At 34.0% G+C, this 19,791-nt stretch overlaps 1 protein-coding gene across 1 annotated transcript in view; it reads left to right on the top strand.

Moving 5' to 3' along the window:
* LOC131946588 (core-binding factor subunit beta) overlaps window positions 1–19,791 on the top strand; it is a 44,362-nt gene that overhangs the window by 2,006 nt on the left and 22,565 nt on the right. The window contains exons 3-5 of the mRNA XM_059307462.1: window positions 4,263–4,382; window positions 8,908–9,024; window positions 11,336–11,455. Coding sequence (XP_059163445.1) covers window positions 4,263–4,382; window positions 8,908–9,024; window positions 11,336–11,455 — 357 coding nt within the window. The remainder of the gene's footprint in view (window positions 1–4,262; window positions 4,383–8,907; window positions 9,025–11,335; window positions 11,456–19,791) is intronic.

Genomic DNA, 19,791 nt, shown 5'->3' with positions numbered 1-19,791 from the left:
CTAAGACTGTGGGACAACACTTATGTAATCCTTACCGTACGGCTGAATTTAGAACACGTATATGCTAATCCCGTCCCAGCACGGTGGTAATTAGAGCTCTTTGCTATATGCTGTACCTCTAGAATTCAGGTACAACACTTAGCTATAAGCCACACCCCTACAGATGTAGGTACAATACTTAGCCATATGCCGTACATCTAAAGTTAAAGTAAGTGCAAGTACAGCACAGCAATTTTGCCACTTAGCTAGATCTATAAACCGTACCCCTTAGTTTAGGTACAACACTTAGCTATAAGCTGTACATCTAGAGTTTAGGTACAACAATTAGTTATATGCCGTAGCCCTACGTTTTGGTACTTCACTTAGCCGTACTTCACTAAGCCGTAGGCCTACATCTAGAGTTTAGGTACTACACTTAGTTATATAACGTACCCTTAGTCTAGTTACAACTTACAACACTTAGCTATAAGCCGTACATCTAGAGTTTAGGTACAACACTTAGTTATATGCCGTAGCCCTAAGTTCGGGTACAACTCTAAGTCTAAGCTAAATCCGTACCCCTAAGTTTAGGTACAATACTTAGCTATAAGCCGTGCAACTAGAGTTTAGGTTTTCACACTTTACTTATTGCCGTACCCCTAAGTTTAGATACAACACTCAGCTGTAGAGTTTAGGCTCTAGAGTTTAGGTTCGACAATTAACTATCTGCCGTACCTCAAGTTTAGGTATACAATTCAGCTATAAGCCGTAGAGTTTAGGTACAACACTTAGTTATAAACCGTACCCCTAAGTTTAGGTTCAACACTTAACTATAAGCCGTACTACTACGGGTGTGTACGAACAGCACAGCTATGTAGGACTACCCTGTACAGCCGTTACAACAGTGTAGTTTATCATCTACCCTAACGGCTATGGGCACAGGGAACATCACAACACTAACTAGTACAGAGATATACTAAGGGCAAAAATGCTGCTAGACAACCCGTAACATGAGCCTGACATAAAATACGTTGCTTGTACGGAGAAGTATGGAGACCCAATTTTTTTTTTTAAAGAAGTGTCTAAGTTATCGGGTAGAAAACTTGAACCCTCGCTTGTAGATGAAATATAATGCCAAATATGTAATTAAATTATAAATATTATAACCTGAGATTGAAATAACAGAGGTATTGGAATTACATCGTTTGAAATAGCAGTGTCATTGAATTTTTTTAATCTACTGTGATAATGTAGATCTATAATCCCTTTTTTTTTAATTAAATTTTTTTTTAGAAATATGTCTCTTTTAAAATTATTTTTTTTTTTTAAAAAACAAATTTGGAAAAAAATTTAATGTATTTCATTTGGCTTACTATGTTTCTAATTTTTAGTTATATTTTACAACTTCTTTAAATCGGTTTGAACAATTCTTTATTCAAAAGACATTCTTATTTTAACCGATATTCATCACTACGCGAACTTGGTTCGTGTATTTTACAATAGACGGATGAATGCAACTCTTTATACAAAATCTGATAAAGATAATTTAAAGGTTACGTCCCTTGAAAACTCCGCTTCTTTTTCTTTTGAAGTTCACCGCTTTGCGGATTGAAAAAAAAATGATAAAGAAAAAAAACAACTAAATATGTCAAAACGTATTCGTATTAGATTGAAACCAAATGTTTCGACTAATTTTATAGTTATTTATACGCTTAGAATTTATTATACCAGATTTTCACCGAGACAAAAAATAAATAAATTAATAAACAAAATAAACCCCGCAATTTTCTGTAATATTTTAAAACTAAGTTGTGTGTGTGTGTGTTTTTTTGTTGGGGGGGGGGGGGGGGGGCGGTCGCAAGCTACGACAAGACTTTCTCTATACTTCGTATATACGAGAAAGTAATAAATCAGTTATTTTACAGACATAAGATTTCATGTCATCGCTGTATAAATATGCTATTCTTGATAAAAAGTTTTATGCAAATGTGGTATCACAATGACCACGCCCCGCCGTTTATTATAGGCAATCCTTTAATTTACATCCTACTAATAAAAATTCTACAAAGCAATGAAATATTTTACACACACAATAGTTATGTCAATCAAGTTACAAACGATTAGCGTTGTAGTCTAACTTTATAAAGGAAAAAAAAAAGATGAAAAAAAAAAGGCTATAGGGCTTAAAATCAACAAAGCGATCACAAGCTTGACTGACACATTAGCTTAGTCGTGGGCGTGGCAGGATTGACTCTGGCATTCTGAGGAGGTGTAAAACACAGTCGCAGTAAAAATAGAAAATTTCCCCCAGGCCGTAGGCTCAGAACTTACCGTAAATTTTATGTTTTTTCTCTCTCCAAAACTCGACGAAAAATTAATTGACCTTAAAAGCCTTTTAATTTACTCTATTATTATCTCGAGGAAGGTTACTTCGTCCGTAATTCTGTATTGTGTTGTCTCTTGGTCCCTATAAAACAGCAATTTACGCATCTAATGATACAGATTCTTTTTAACGAGAGTGGCAGTTAAAAAGCTAATTAGATTTCTAGTTATCGTTTCACTGTGTCCACACATCGTATCCGTTCCACTGGCCGGATGGTCTCTTTTCAATTTTAATTACAACTCTACTGTTCGAATAGAATCAGTTAATTATTATTGCTTGCTTTCATATAACGTACGTTTCCCTATTTGATGGGAATTTAAGCATTAATTAAAAATATGAATTAGTATAGTTTAAAAAAAAAATTCTAATGGGAAATCATTTAGTGAAAGTTATAGTACAAGAATATTGCCAATCAGTTTATTTTCAAGAAATTAATAAGAAAAAAAAAGGAAATTTTATATGTAAGACAATTATCTTACTTCAAAAATTAATCTATTTTTTATCTGATTAAGGTCAAACATAACTAAATCTGGATAATAATAATTGCTTCTTTAATTTTTCAAAATTTTTTAAGCAAAGCAGGTTACATAAAAAATAAATCTAGATCTAAATCATTTATAAAAGTAATATAGGCCAATAAATAGTATTTCTTATTTAATGGTCTATAATGCAGGTTGTAAAAAGATTGAGGAAAATTATTTAAATAAATTCAATGATAAAATATAATAATCTAAGAATTTTTTAAAAAGTTGAATAATGTTCAATACACATACAATTTTTCTGAAGCGGAGTTAGAATTTTAAAATGGCCAATAACACAAAGTTTAATTAAGCCATGAGACAGAGCCTTATAGATTATAGACCTACATCTTTAAACGAGACAAGGATTATACTCTGTCACCTGTAAGGTTACTACGTCTACTTTAATGATTATCTTATGTAAACACGCAGCCGACATAGCAACCTATTCGTGGAGTATTGTACGTCAAGTTTTCATAGGCGCAATAACACGTTGACTATAACTATAATGCATAAACTTTACCAAAAAAAATTAAACCTCGCCCACTACCAGTCTAATAGAAACTCGAAGATCTCAAAAAAAAATTGAACTGAACTGCATATTAAACACGATACAACAAGATTCTTAAAAATACAAACAAAAACCCATATTTTTATCATGCATTACATTTCGAAGTTAATATCATATTTATGTCTATCACTAATATACTTTTTAATTTAAAAAAAGCAAGCGCGAAAAGCATTTTTATAAAGCATACATCGAATATCATCTCATATTAAAACACAATATTCTTTTAAAATTATTTGTGGAAAGAAAAAAAAAAAGTTTTTTCCCCCTAAATTTAATTTCGAAGTGAGTTTCTTACATAATTTCAAACATTTTGCCCTTGTCGCGTGTTAAATTATGGGGCACTCTCATGAACGCTATCCGTGTGTACCAAAGTTGATTTTGTTGGTATTACTAACAAAGTTTCTTTCAGGCATCACTTCGGTGCCCCCCCCCCCCCCCCGAAGAACGTCTACCCCCCACCCCACTCCAACGAAATAGAATTTACTCCCCTCCCTGGAGAAAAAAAGTCTGGAAGAAACACTGATTGCTAATAATCACTATCATATCTAGGGTTTCTTTCGGACATTTTTCATCGGGGGAAGGGAGGTGCGGAGGGATGTCTGAAAGAAACTAATCCTGATCCAAATTGTATTCTTAGCCCTAGATATGGTAATCTCTTTAGCCGTTGTAATACAACAGGCCCGACAAGAGACCATGATGTGTAGGGTAGCAAGCTCCTTGTATGACTTGTATCGAATATTTTTTTTCTTTTAGTTCCGAATTATATAATGTTATCAACAAATTGATGATAAAAATACTTCAATTTTCACAGGCGTTTGTCAGCACGGGGACGAATTTACAGCTCTCCTTCGCCGCCAACTCGTGGTCAGAGCGGGCCGAGGATCGGGTTCCTACCCGGGACTTTGTTAACTTTGACGTGGAGCCAGGAAAGGTAATTAAACACGCTTTATTTAAAAAAAAATCCACACAACCCCAGCCCAAACTAACAGCTTTAGCATTCTAAGCATCGAATAGCACTCCCTTCTCCTCAAGGGCGAGCACCCCCTCAACTTTACAGGGGAGAGCACTCTGATACCTTAGTCACTGTTTGGGCCACCTTGCGACATTCATTTACCCTTAAATAACTATTTATAGCACGCAGTAAATATATCTCCATTAGAGAAGAACAAAGCTCTTTAAGCCTACATATGATATTTTCTAACATATCTGTCAACACTTAAAAGAATAAGCACATCGATTTTTAAAATACTGCATGTTTTAATATACTGTAGACGTGTTTACATTTCTAAAAAGACCTTCATAGGCTCTTAAAATACCTTTCAAACTTAAAATATAAGATCAATGGTTTATCAAAAACGTCAGAGTCTATAGTCTATAGGATGATAGACTGAAATGAAAATCGCTGAGTGAAGCACAGAAAAGCTGTAGGCCTATTTATTACAACAAAAGTAGTTTGAAAAAAAAGATGCCAAGAAAAAAACCCACACAAGAAAAAAAAATATAATTTATACTTTTTAGGCATATGAACTAATATTTTATTTTCGTATTCAGGCATAGTTATTTTGTGTTATAATATACTTACAAAGTGAGTGTAAGTTTTTAAAAGTCTGAAGTTTTTTTTAGGTCTATTCTTTATTCAGGTGGATTTTTAAAATATTTAAAAAATACAGGCCCATATCTATCAAACCATTGTTATTTAACAAAATATTTAAACCCAAAAAAAAAAATCGATAATTTAGTGTCTTCTAATATCTTTCATCCAAATTGTCTGGTATAGTAGGCCTTTAGCAGACGGCATGTTTGCTCATTTATTCATATAAAAAACGCCTTTACGTCTAAGGCACTCTATGGTGTAGGAAGGAAGTTTTTTTAGTACCACATGTGCATTTAATTTTAGAATTTTTTTCTTTCGGTTTAACAAGAAACATAATAATTCAAATAACAAACACCGGTTAGGATTAAAACTCAACCAGTCAATTACACATGGTGTTAATTCGGTATCTCATTCTGGGGCGTGGTCCTGTTTGCTAGGGAGGAGGGGGGATTGGGGGAGATGAGGATTCAGAGTAAATGAATTTTCTTTCTTTCTTCCTTTCCTTTTTTTATAAAGCATAAGGGATTACGCAAACAAAGTAGATGTTAAAAACACTAAGTAGGCGATTAGGATAAAGCCGTTATCCCACGCGTGGTTTGATGTCGCAGTACATGAACCTGAACCGGTGAACGCGACCCACCCCGCGTTTAGCCACACCCCCTCGACGTCGGGATTATCAACAATGTAAGATTTAAACGCGCACAACGGACGCGCTTGTATTTTGTTGATTTCTCAAGGCAGAAGATTTACCTGTCTCGGGCGCATCTTCCCCCGGCACGCTTCTCCTAATAGACATGAAACATAATTATATAATGAGCCAATTTAATCCGCTAGCGGTAACGGACTCGAATAAAAAGGCGTTATGCAGTGACACTGTATAAATTGATCGGACCAAACTAATTATGCCGACGACGAACTGCCTCCGAAGCCATAAAACATTGTGATTAAAAACCTATACGGAACCACCCTTTTAATTGTTATTTGGTAATTTTTGGCAGGGGAAACGAACCAAGGTTTTGATATTAGTAATACAGGGAATCATTACGCAACAAAGACTTAATGGATCAACACTCTTTAAATGAGGTGTGTTGTATTAGTTCTTTAGATCCTGATTTCCGAAAAGCCGAAATAAAATATAGGCCGAATATATATATATTCAAAAAAATATAAATATCTCCCACTCGAAAAATGAAACCGCGAACCCACCGTTTAGAAGTTATACCTACATGATTCCAAGCCTTATGAGTCAGCTGAGCGCCGTGCCCTAGTTTAGCAGAGGAAATCCCCTTTCCAAGCTGCGTAGCTGGGTTACTACGCTTTACAAACACGCGTAAAAACGACCTTGGTTGAAGTTAATGGTTCCCAACTTGTAATGCAAGCGAGTACCCCAAAACTTTTTTTTGCTGGTAAAAGTAGCTTTTTATTATCGGTAATCTTAACTCAACCCGGTAATAAGGCAATAAACACAAAAATAACATCATTTTTCAATGGATCTTATAGTAAGGGTTATATGGAGTGTTATAGTAAGAGGGAGGACTAGGTTAAAAGATTTAAATTTCGTATGAGACTAACATATTCCGCGTGAAGTTTCCTATGCGTTTATCTGATTGTGGATTCTGGATAAAGTGGCTAACTACGTATTTGCCAGCTTCTAGATCTAAGGTTTACGTAGCACAGTTATTGAACCGCTTGTTGGCTAACGTAATTTTTAAAAATTAAATTAGGCTAAAAAAAAAAAAAACCAACACACACTATGCTCCTGCTCGCATCATTACCCGCGTCTATGTGTTATGCCTAGATGGTAAGCACCGGAAGTCGCATTACCGCGTTTGTGCAAACTGATAAGTCCACTAAACAAAGTTAAATGTTAGCAGAACTCCGAAGTAAATCCAAAGTGTAGACTATAGATCTAGAATCTAACTCTTAATAATTAATAGATCTAGATCTATATTCTTTAAAATAATGATGGCTCATGGTAAGAAAATTTAAAAGCATCAAAGTAAAATATTTAAAGTAGAGCAATTAAAAATAAGTTTTAACTAAACATAACTTTTTCGTTTCGCCCACTAATGATGCCAAGCTCGGCAAGCCAACCATGTCGTCTGCTGATTTCTGCACTGATTGACTTCACTTCTCTGTTGACTTTCTCCCCTGTAAATTAGTGGGGTCTATTTAACGATGTTTACATAAGCGAGGTAGAGATCTATACGAAGGAAGTAAAATAGACAAGGCCCTACCTCGATCTTAATTTTAATCAATATATAGATCTAGAACCTAGAAGATCTAATTATATTTTATCATAACATTATTTTAATAATAATAACAACAAACAATGAATATTTCTAGATCTAGTTTGAGATTAATCTAGATCTACTGAATCTACTGAGAAAATCAAATTCTAGACTTTTAGACTTGCTAGAACTCTACTCTAGATAATAATGGCGAATTCTAATAAGTAAATTAAAAACAAATATGAAAAACCCTATGATCAAACCAAGAAATGAACCAAGCAGGGCTCAAACTTTCATCAAGTAGAATGAAAATCATTACTACACTGCCCTACACTAATTGCAGGCTATCTTAACTATCTAGCCTAAATAATTTTATTTTAGAAATAAGTTATTCATCAGATTATATCTAGATATAGACCTAAATAAGCATAGACTTGAATTGAAAATTTAAAAGGAGACAGAATACTATTGATAAAGTCTACCATGCGTCAGTTGTTCAGTTTCATTCAGAGTTTCTTCCAGGCAAAATCTTCCGCCCCCCCCCCCCCGAACGAAAGGTAATTAATATAGAAAATATATACTTTTAATAGTGTGTCCCCCCCCCCCCCCCCGGAGAAAAAAGTCTGACACTGGTTTCATTGCAGTGGAAATTTTGATTTTTAAATTCTGAATTGACATATTATGCAATATTTCAGTTATATAGGTATATATATATATATATATATATATATATATATATATATATATATATATAGGCCTATATATATATATATATATATATATATGTGTGTGTGTACGTATATGCTGGAAAGTAACATGCTTTAATTTACTAGTATCTAGTTTAGATGTTAAAAAATAAAATATATCTTGTACTATCTACACGGAAACTATTAGACATAGGGTTTCAAGTGCTTATTCACAATAATCTCAATATCCGTTAAGTTGCATGTCATTCAATCAATATGATCTTTAAAAAATATCAATATAGAGCCATAATTTTTCTTCTATAAAAACTGTGCATGTTAGTTAAATCTACAAACTGCTTAAATAAAAATGTATTGTTCTCTCATTTATTTGTAGGCATTAAGTCTAAAAATTATATTACTTTAAAACGCTGATTAAAAATTATTACTTTGAGATATCTTTTAATTTAATTAAATACACTTTTAAAATTCTTTGAACTTGAACAGTTACTGCAATTTTTAAAAACTGACTTATAGAATATAAAATATGATTTTAGAAAACAAACTTGATATTTTAAATTTATATATATATTGACATACAGCATTTGAACATTAAAATCTTACATTTTTCAGTCAAGAACAAATAATGCATTAATATTATTCAAAACAGTTTTTCATCTTTGTATCAGAGTATAAATTGGTAGAGTCAAAATAGTAAACTAAAAATTGTGATATTTCTTAATGTTTTGCATGTTCTCACAACAATAAGTATGTAATAAAGGCAATGTGCATGGTGCACACACACCTCATATTTATTTTAACCAAATGGATGTGCAAATAGCTTTGACCATTGGTTAAAAATTTGAAGCTTCATATGTTGTGTGTTGAAGTTATACATCATTGTAAAAAGCATAATTTTTTTATATTGGAAAATTTTGTTTTTTTCAGGTTCATCTAAAATCTCAATTTATTTTAAATGGTGTATGTGTTGTTTGGAGAGGTTGGGTAGACTTGATACGGTTAGATGGAATAGGCTACCTTGAATTTGATGAGGAAAGAGCAGAAGTAAGTACATTCTTTCTTCTCTCAGTTATTTCAATATGATCTGAATAACACAATCATTTTGTATAACAAGAATTAAAAAAGGATTTCTTTTGTAGCTTTCATTTTATGCTCCTTTTGCCTGGTAAACTAGGGGCTTAAATGTTAAGTTGAATGTGCTTTTCAAATTTGAGTAAATGTAAAATATAACTTTATAAAGAGGTGTAATATTTGCTATGTTGTCCCATAAAAACACAATATATATTTATTTTGATATTTAATTTTTAAAAATGAAAACATCTGGTCTTCACAACATGTTTTATTGCTGTTAGTAAAACAATGATGGTGTGTGACATGGGTGTGTAAGGGTGTTGTGACAATTATTGATGGTTTTTACTTATTAATAGTTATTTTGTGTACATTACAATATTAAAATGTCAGAAGTTAAGCTATTTTACTTACTAAAAAGGTAAAAAGATTCAAACAAAACAAATGATTCAAACTTCATTTGTAAATAAAGGTAAAGCTGCATCAATCTTTAAATTTTATTTAATCATAAAAGATTTTTTCCAATTACATACCACTTGATTAGTTAAAATTTTTAATTAATTCTCATGTATCAAGACATACTTTGAAAGAATAAGAATATACTATATCAGTTAAATTCATTGTTGTGTTACATTTTAAGTCTGCTATACAAATATTTTAAGCAGGTGCAAGGTATGAAAGTAGACTATTTTGTTTTGACCAGCCTTCTTGAAAGCTGTAGGTTTTAAATAATAAATTTCTTTCAATGAATTTTATTTTAAATTTTATTCTTTGTGAAAATTTAAATGTGCAGCAGTTAGGCAGAGTTATTGCCCTTTTTTCCTTTTGAATGAGAACTAATTTTAGTAGCCAAACTGAATTATCTCATCTAAATATTTCTTTATCAAAAACATTTTCTTTGTGTAACTTAGTATTTTCTTTAAAAGACATTTAAAAATCTTAACACTGGCAGGGAACAAGGAAATCTGAACCTTTGATGATGAAAATAAATCCTAGGACAAAGAGTTTTAAAAAGACATTTGGAACCACCTTAAGTTGTTCTCCACTGCAACTGTTTTTTTAGCCTCTACCAATCTGATTAACACAACAATTGCATAAAAAGCCATGTAATTGCAACCCATATGTTAATATTTCAAAACCCTGAATGAGTCTACTTTAAACATGCAGCATGCCAATTTAGGAGTGAGGATTAATGTACAATTGTCCCTAAATGACATGCCCTCTTCAGACTCTAAAAAAACCTCCTTTTTCCAAGCCATCCATCTGCCAAGATTTATTTTTTCTAAAAACAAATATGGCCATTAAAGAAGACAAAAATACAAACAAAGAATGGCCTTTAGAATCTCACAAGAAAGCACTAAGAAGTTAGAGCCCAGACACTGCTTGTGCAAGTGCTTGTCTTACGTAGCCCCTGTGAGCTCCGTTATATTCATAACTGAGTTTGGGCCTCACAAGCAACTTGCACTTGTAACAGACAATGAGGTGGAAAAAGACAAAGAAAAAAATCAATATTTAGTGGGGTACATGCTTCAAGCTCAGCTGTCTTACATTATTTGCCAGCATTCATAAGACAGGCTTTGAGATTTAGCTGTGAGCAAATGTCCCCCCTTCTAGCTGGCACATGCTCTTTCAAGATGCCACTTTTCTTTGCTTTTCTGTGATCCTCACAAAGCTGGAACCAATTATAAATGTGCTTTGTTCACACTCTTTAAGAATAGCAGCTGATTATGTCATTTTTCCTTAATCATTCTCTTCAGTTTTTAAGGGGTGGGGTTGCACTCACAAAGTGCACATTGTACCAGGGCTCCTTCTGACTTGCTCAGCTGTTGGCCATCATCCATAGGATATAATGGTGCAGTGGGTGCGATATTCATCACGTGTGCCATTTATTTTAATTACAGACAAAAGACCAGGTGATTTACTCGATTACACACTTCACCAGGGCAGATTCTTTCTAGGGCCTGTTGTTGGACTTAACATCTCCGCTTACATTGACTGGGTGATTAGCATGCTAAATGGGGGAGGCAACATGATGTGCATCTCGAGACAGCACCTGGTCTTAACAGATAGGGGCCGGCACATGCCACGTAGAGAGCCCCCTATAGCTTTAATTAATTTTTTAGGGTCATATTTAGGACCAGAAACAAAAAAACATCGAAGGGAGCAGATGCATGATGATGTAATCTGTGAACGGACGTGTGCACTGTTCACTCAAGACAGACAGTTGCCACACTTCTCATCTTAAATGGTCTTGATAACAGTTTCTTGTGCATTGTTAAACTTACAGGTTGAAGATGCAATACTACGAGAACAAATAGAACAAAACAACAGACGAGTGCAAGAGTTTGAAGAGAGACGGAGACAGAGGCTGCAAGAGCAAGAAAGACAAGCAGCATCTGAAGCTGAGGTAGTTGAAGCATTGTTATGTATCTCAGAACACCCTCACAGTTCTTCTCATGACCACTCATGACCCTCATTCACCAGTAAAAGCTCTTTACCTTTGTCTCAGTAACTGATAGCACCAAACCCTACTTTTTAGAATTGGTCTCACTCTTTATTTTCAAAGGACTTGCCCTGCTTGTTGTAGGGGTCAAGTCTTTTCAGCCCATCTTGTCAAATCTGGTCCTTATCACAGAAGGGGAGAGAACTATTGTATAATAGTCCTTACAATGTTAATAATGAACAATTAGTACTAAAGTGATGTATGCTGAACACCCTGATAATTCTTGAAATTTTCTGCTTTATTAAAAAAAAATGGTTGTGTAAATATAATGAAAGCCTGCACAGAATTTAAAGTATTAATATGATAACTCCGGTAAAGCTGTGATCTATTTACATATACAACAGAATAAAATTTATCTTTTATAGAAACTTTATTTATTTGTACAATTTTAACATTTTTCTATCCAGTGATTTTAAGTTAGAAAACAAAAACCACCAGACCTCTCTGATTTTTATAAAAGTGAAATTATTCACTCATATCATGAGTGGTCTGTCTGTGTTGCTTATTTACTGTTGTAAACTTCTTTTTGTTTGCTTCAAGTTTCAGTTTAAAAAATTATTATTTTGATTTCGTTTGTGATTTGTATCTGACGTAGTTGATGCAGCTATGTTAGAAATTCGGCTTGCTAAGCATGTTCGTATTTTATACTTATGTTATTGGTTGTGTATAAAATTTATTTTATTCATTGAAATTATTTTTTTTTAAATCTTAAAAAAAAGATTTAAAGTTTCTGTTGTTCATAAATTTGTACCTATTTTTACTCTAAGCAAACGATAAATGAAATTAAAAATAATTTGTGATAACTTGATAATTGCTTTTGATAGTCATGTGCTTGATGTTAAAATGAATTCTGTAATGGACTGCATGGTATTGTGGACACAAATATTTATCTCTACAAATGTGGGCAGGGAAAAGTGAGTGTTTCTAGTCTACAAAACATAACCACGACTTGTTTACTTTACTTCCTAAGCATGATTTTTACACCTTCATTAATTATAAATATCCACCACAAGCTTTTAAATGTTATACATTTCAATTTTTTAAAAACTTCTACGGTTGTTCTGTGGTCCAATATCAGTTGATTTTATTTTTTAAATTTTTTTTTATGTTAATGTCTTGTTTAGCACTTTTGGCTATGTTACTTAATGATTTTATTTATAAAATTATACATGAATTATGTTTACAAATAGTAAGTAAATTTGAAAACTTCAGTTCAGCACGAGTTACACTTCTTTTTTTGTTTTTCTTTGTTCAATTGACTAACACATTCAGCTTTCATTGTCGTTAAACGTTTTGTTATTTATTTTTATTTTTTAAAAGCCTCTCTTATTTAGGTGTCTTTTAGAGCCTATCTCTAAGACAAAAATAATTCTAGGCCAAAAAAATATGTGCATCTCTTGTTTATCACTATCACCATTCCAGACAGCTTATAAACAAGAAGTCAGTCTGAATGCATGGCTTAAATTTACCGCCACTGCGAAAACGAGACTGGGCATGTGCAATTAGCACATGCGTAGTAGCAGTTAGCCAAGCAACAAGCTAACATAGCGGTGCTGCATGGCGAAAATCAATAGCTCTTTCAAAAATAAAACCAGAGTTACACGCCTTGCTAAAATGTAATGAATGCCAACTTGCGCGGTGACGTGTGGGAGTACTTGTCTTTCGTTTAGAGCTTTTTAAAAAATCACAAAGAACGTTGAAAAGACCTTTAGAGTAGAATATTTAAAAAAAAAACAACATACCATAATAATAATATTAACTTTATTATTTTCGCCCCCTCCCCTCTCCTTCCACGCATTCCCTTTCCCTATTCATTAAACGGTCATACTGCCACACAAAATGGCTAACGAATAAATATGACGCTTAAAAAGTACGCGATTTCTACGAATGTAGACCTTGGGCCTACTTATGCAAAAATTATTGACTGATAAAGACAAATATTCATTTCTCAACTTAATTTTATTTTTCCTTAATATTTCTAATAAAGTTTTTTTTTAGGCTCGGTAGTGGTAACAATTAGTGTTTTTGGAAGTTCTTTTCTATTTGTCCTCATATCTTTAGAACTCTTTCCTCTCCACACACCTAGTCAGAAATGTGTGAACCTTTCTTCCCCTCCCACACTCCCCCACCTCCAAATCCTCCAGGTGTGTGACATAATGTACAACCCAAAAAACCAGCCGAGCACAGCCCGAAGGTGAAATCACCAGTAACAGCATGTTTCCCATTACCAAGCTACAATTATACTGCACGATGTAACACCCACTCATGCGTTTCACTTAGGCTGGCTCTTATTTAGGAAGGCGGTGATTGTTAAAATTGTTCTATGTCAGAAATAATGTTCTATTCAAAACGGCAAACTTTAAAAAATAGCAATTACACCAACGCATTTTAGTACACGGGGTATATTTTTAATACGGATGTCGTAGTTTGAAATGTGGCGTTATCTTTTATCAACACCCGCATTCTAAGGCCTTTTTAAGTTTAACGTTGGCGTTCTACGCGACCTCTCCGATGTGATTCACTTGCACGCTTCTCTGCCGGCTAACACTTTCGGGTGTAAGAGTAACTTGAAAATGTTATGGGATACTTAAAGCCACCAATTTAGAATGCTTGGAGATGGAAATACTAGAACTAGAAGCTTTAGATTTAAAAATATAATGTAACACTTTTTGTGTGCCTATTTGTATAGAGCCCTGCGTCTAAGATACATCTATAAATAAATTTAGGTATTGGTAAAAAGCAGCCATTTAAGGCCTGACGCATGTTTAAAATAAATACAATTTAACATATTGTTTATGACAAAGAAATTACTAATCTCACTTAACAAAACTTCCTTCCATGGTGAGTGCAATATCCATTAAATTTTTTTTTGCTACCGTTTGGTATTTTAGTTTAATAAATCTTTTTTGTAAAAAGAATATTCTTCGATAAAGATTTTATATTATTTTAACCGAAAGTTCAGTCGAATAATGAAAGCAACATTTAAGCGTTTCAATGTTCTAAAAACAGATATTTCAATTTAATTTTAAATAATGAAAAATAAGAGCCTAAACACGCGTACATTGTTCATTCTGCCGTAGATCTAAATCTAAGGTCAAAACATTTGTTGTGCTCCTTCCTTTATCACTTCTTTGTACTTTGTAATACATATTCATTTGATGGATCGTTGTTTAACACTACATCTGACAATTTAAATCTTCAAAGATCTAGTAAATACATGATACATCTTTTACAACATAGATTAATTTGGTATTTACTAAGTGCCTAAATAAAATGTTAATCATACGTTGTCACTATAATTGAAATTTAATTCTTGGAAGAAAATAAATCAATGTATATTTTGTTGCATCCGCTTTCTTGAGGTAAAAGAGAAAAGGCTTATTACACAATCAGAAATAAACATGAATCATTCTCTAGAAACGAATACCACCCACAATGATTGCCGGTGTGTGTGTCCCGCCCAATGTATACCGATGTTCTAATTTTTTCTTAAAACTTGTTTGACTGTTATAAATGTCCACGCGAAGGGTATAATTTATAATGATTAGTTAACAGTGTTATATCATTCTATCGAGAGGGTCATGATTTGCATGGCAATAAAAGTACTGAACATTTCTGACTCTTCGCGAGTCGACGGTGTTTAGAGAATTGCGCATACACGATGACCCCTATTGTTTCAACCAATCTGCAAGCAAACACCGCCCAGGCTGGTTCGTAATAAAGATCCTAAGATATCAGAGCCAACGCTTTTTTTCTTAAAAAACAAAATGGCCAAGACAGGGACCCCAGCTGCCCAAAGATTGCTGCAAAATTTATGACGTTTTTAAGCCGTTTTTATGAACGCGACAAAGCCCAAAGTTATTTTAACAGTTGTTTTGGGCAGAAGATGATCGTAAATCTGGCCCATAGTCGCGCTGCACTGTCTGCGATGTTTACTTTCCCATCCCAGCGCCGCCTCCTCAATGGAGAATCCTACGGCGTTCAAAGTAGTTTGTGCTTGGTCGCGACGTCCTTTCTGTTTTGATATTCAGATTTTTCTAAAGGACTATCGTGCTTCGGCAAACTCATAAAAAATATCACTTCGATCTAGCAGAGAAGATGAACCTCACTTCTGCTTTCTTAGAACAGAATTCGATGTGCTGTGATGACGGAGGCACGAGGCGGGAAAATGCCCGTGAAAATTGGACCGCTTTTTAATGTCCAAGCCTTGCACCGGTCACGTGTCCTTACGATAAGAGCGTTAGAATACCCAAATGGACCCCTATTTGAATTTGGTTTATGGGGACTTTAAATATAATTCAAAAGCAATGTCAACGGATGGAGTGAGGCTACTTTGCTAATGAAGCACTCATTTTTTCCCCCTCGCACACTTCCACTGTTACTTACGCATTGATTTTAAAAGCGATAGCTGTTACCATTAGAAAGGTTAACGGTTGGACTTGGCATTCTAGTTAAATTATCTTATGGATCTAGTTCTAGTTATATTAGTGATGTTGTATTTGATTTACTATTAGCTTTAAGGGCCTGGCGTTTAAGTGTGAAGCCATCATTGTAATTGCTAATAGGGCTTACGTCATCTCCACGTTAAAACACTTTAACGCCTCCTTCTTTGTCTGATTTTTTGTGTGTGTCTGAATGAAAGACATTGTCACTCGTAAATATTTGAATTCATGAAAATGCAGGCCTACGACTAGGCTACTTGCCTAGTCAACAATAAAAATTGTTCAATTATTGTTAAAATTTACGGTTTAGAAAAATATATTTCTCATTTGTTAAGCTGCATAGTTAAAAAATAAATTTGGGCTGCGTAACCTGCGTAGTCATCGGCTACATCTTATAAAAATTGAAAGCAACAAGATTATTGCGAAAATTAGTCAACAAAATTAAATTAATCCCAACCACTTAATAACAAACGAATTAATATGTGTGTGTTCTCGAATGCTACTTGTTTAGTAATACATGTATATTTAGTTCAGGGGGAAAAGTGAAGCGGCGGACTAATACTAAAAAGACGCGTTCACAGTCTTCCTCGAGGTACTTTTCAACTTTAAATATTGATACAAAAATTATCACGCTTTCAACGTCATTAAAAAATGTCTGCTACTATCCGAAAACACAATAGTGGGCCATGTCATGCATGCAAACTAGCCTGGCCAAGAAAACACCGCCTGGGTTACGGTGGCTCAGGGTACACCCCGGTGTTGACACAAACAATCAGTTGCCTGATTTATGCAAGCGCACGTAGTGAAAATTTGTTCCCTCAATCATTTAGCAGAAGCCATCAATGAACACATTTTCTCTCAGGCTGTTTGGCCTTTCACTCTCGTGTCTGCTTCGGCTATGGACTAACCGGGTTTAACTAAAGCTGAGATGACTGAGCAGTGAGATTGCTGGGATAATCTCAGTTTCTCATTCCGATTTAACTTGGTTTTAAACACACCTTACAATACATATTGCATGAATATTTATAATTAGAAACATTAAAAGGAATAGTTTATTTATTAGTTTAAACATGTATTAATTCAATGTTTTTTCCTTAAAGACAGAAAATAGTTGTATCTAAAAGAGAATACATTAGGCCTACACAATTTATATAATCACAAAATATATTTAAAATACAACCCCTACTGTTTGTTCTGATAGCTTATACATAAAAAAAATCTACAATTTTAATATTTTTGTAAGATTGAATTTAAATTTATCGCACTCAAATCAGAATATTCAAATTTAAGTTTCATTTAATATTTCAGTTTAAAATATTTGTATTATTTATTTTTATCTTATGTTTATTCCTACTAATCATTTCATTAAGTTTTTTTCATAATTTTAAAAGTATTTTTAAAATAATTTAACACTTTTAAGTTATGCATTTAAAAATGAATGTGTATTTATAACAACAAATAGAATATACCTCAACCGTAAACTTTAAAATTAGAACTACAACTGTTAACTCTCTAGTTTCTTCTGGTCAACTATACTTCAGTCTTTCTTTAAGATGACAGGCAAACACTAAAAAAACATTTAGTTGAGTTGAAGGGTAAAGTTTAGAATGTTTTAGTTCAAACTGATATTTAAAAAAAAACTTGAGACGTCAGTTCCAGATGGCTATTTTCGCTAGCCAAATCCTTGTTAATCATCATCAACAAAAACACCTTTTTACAATTGGTAGCGATGGTCACTATTTAAAAAAAAATCTCAATTTTTTAATGTTTTATAATTCTTGTTTTGCATTTCAAAGAATGTTTTTTTTTAAGAATAAAAAAAACCGTGACGTTGAAGAATTAATTTTTAAAAGAACAAACCGAGTCTCGGCCATGACTGGCCACGTCTCGTGTCATACACAGATGACGAGTCGCACCTGACTTTGGCCTTAAGGTCACGGGTTAAAGCCGAGGTCACGAACACCCGAGCGTGAGTGGTGTAGTGTTTCCTGATTACGACGTAATCGTTACTAATTCCTAACACCTCAGTGCCCAGCTCGACCAGATCCCCTATTCACCCTATTGTTGTGAGCTCCTCGATGCAGAAGCCTACAGCTCGGACAGAGGCTTGTTTGCAAAACACTTAAAGCTATTATGACGATCTGAAGGGGTTCTCTCATGACCAATTTCACTTTTTACTATTGTCCGGAGTTAAAAAGCGAAGGCGACTTAACTACTTGATTGTATAGTCATAGTCACGGGCCGTTCGTTAGTCGCCCTACTTTCATGGTGTTGAAAACTGATAGGGTGGAAGTGTCTGTCTCCCTACACCCATTGTCCGCGGCGCGTGCCATCGGGGTGCTAAGACAGGCGTCATACACAATTGGGCTGCTTGGTGTTTTCTTGAGATTTGGTCCGTGGGAGTCGCTTTCAGGGGCTATGGGTCAGAGGGTTAGGGTAGAAGCGTCCGCTCAATTGTGTCCGGGAACCCGGCGTTTGGCACTGTTGTGATGGCCGAAAGGGATAGTTCCGCGCGGTGAATAGGAAATACGTAGTCCTCACGTCTTTGGTTTCGGCGGCCAAGAAAAAGTCGTAACGAGGTTTTAACTAAGGTCTTGTGGGGTTACTTGCCTCCAGCAAGACGGCGGATGCTTTGAGAATGCGCAAGTGACATCATAACAAGCAGAAGGACTAGTGAGGGGAAAGAAAGAAGAAAAAAAAACCAAACCGTCTGATGTCATTATATTTCGATTACACAAGATCAAACGGTCATGTCGACGTACAGCGGACTTGTTGAAGCTGTCGTGTGGGTGTTTGCCGTGTCTTAGAGCTAGTTCAAGTGTGTTTGGGGGACATTGTTTGCCTGATTAAACCTGAACAGAATTTACATTGTTTCAATGCTAAAGACTTTAGTCTGACAATGAAGTTGTTAAACTAAGTTAAAACACAGGGTGTGATTTAAAAATCAGTTTGCATTAATTAAAAAAAAAGTTTGTAAAATCATGCAAAGAATACGATTGGACTTCAGTGTGCAATTAGCCAATGATTAGAATTAACTCTTAGGGTTATGCAAGCAAGTTTTCCTAACATTTTTCATGTTGAGTAATATTTTATGTATGCATAGTCACAAATAGCTTCAGTAACCTAAACGTCATAACTAACCAAGTACAATTCGAAGGTAATAAATATTCTACAGCCTACTTCTTTGCTGTTACAGCTTTAACACTTTAATTAAAATACTATGGCTTCGTTTACATGGGCTAAGATATATTTACTTCCCTCTTATGTAAAAGCACTAGTGTCAATCAATATTCGACTCAGATCATTAGTTTTGGATGAAGTGTATAACTAATATAACCTTCCTGTTCTTATTATTGGCTTGCTCTCTAAATGACTTTATTCGTGTACATCTTTTGTTAAATCTTTTTGGTTTTTTTTATATTAAAACTATCTACACGCCATTGTATAATTATTGCTTTCTAACAACTGCATATTGTTTAACTACTAATACATTAATCACTCCAATTTGCATTTGCTTGCATGTGTACTTTACCTATTGGTATATTATGTTGCATCTTTGATAGATTAACTAATTAATGCTTATTACAATTCAATACTTTCTCTTTATATTATGAATAGTATACGAATATGGCATTATTTCTATATGATTAAGTTAATTAAAAATAATAGCTCCGGTCCACACGTGGTTGTTTTTAAGCACAAACTATTCCACACCCACCTCGTCTTGTGTTCGCATTGAGACAGGTTGAGACCTTCTCAACAACATATTGCAGAAAAGTACGAAAATGTGTATCATAC

The sequence above is a fragment of the Physella acuta genome, unplaced genomic scaffold (assembly GCF_028476545.2).
Source record: "Physella acuta isolate Inbredline_101_S28 unplaced genomic scaffold, ASM2847654v3 ptg000052l, whole genome shotgun sequence".
In the NCBI taxonomy this organism is placed as follows: Eukaryota; Metazoa; Mollusca; class Gastropoda; family Physidae; genus Physella; species Physella acuta.
The sequence above is the reverse complement of the archived record's forward strand: the minus strand, read 5'-3'. Positions and strand labels throughout refer to the sequence as shown.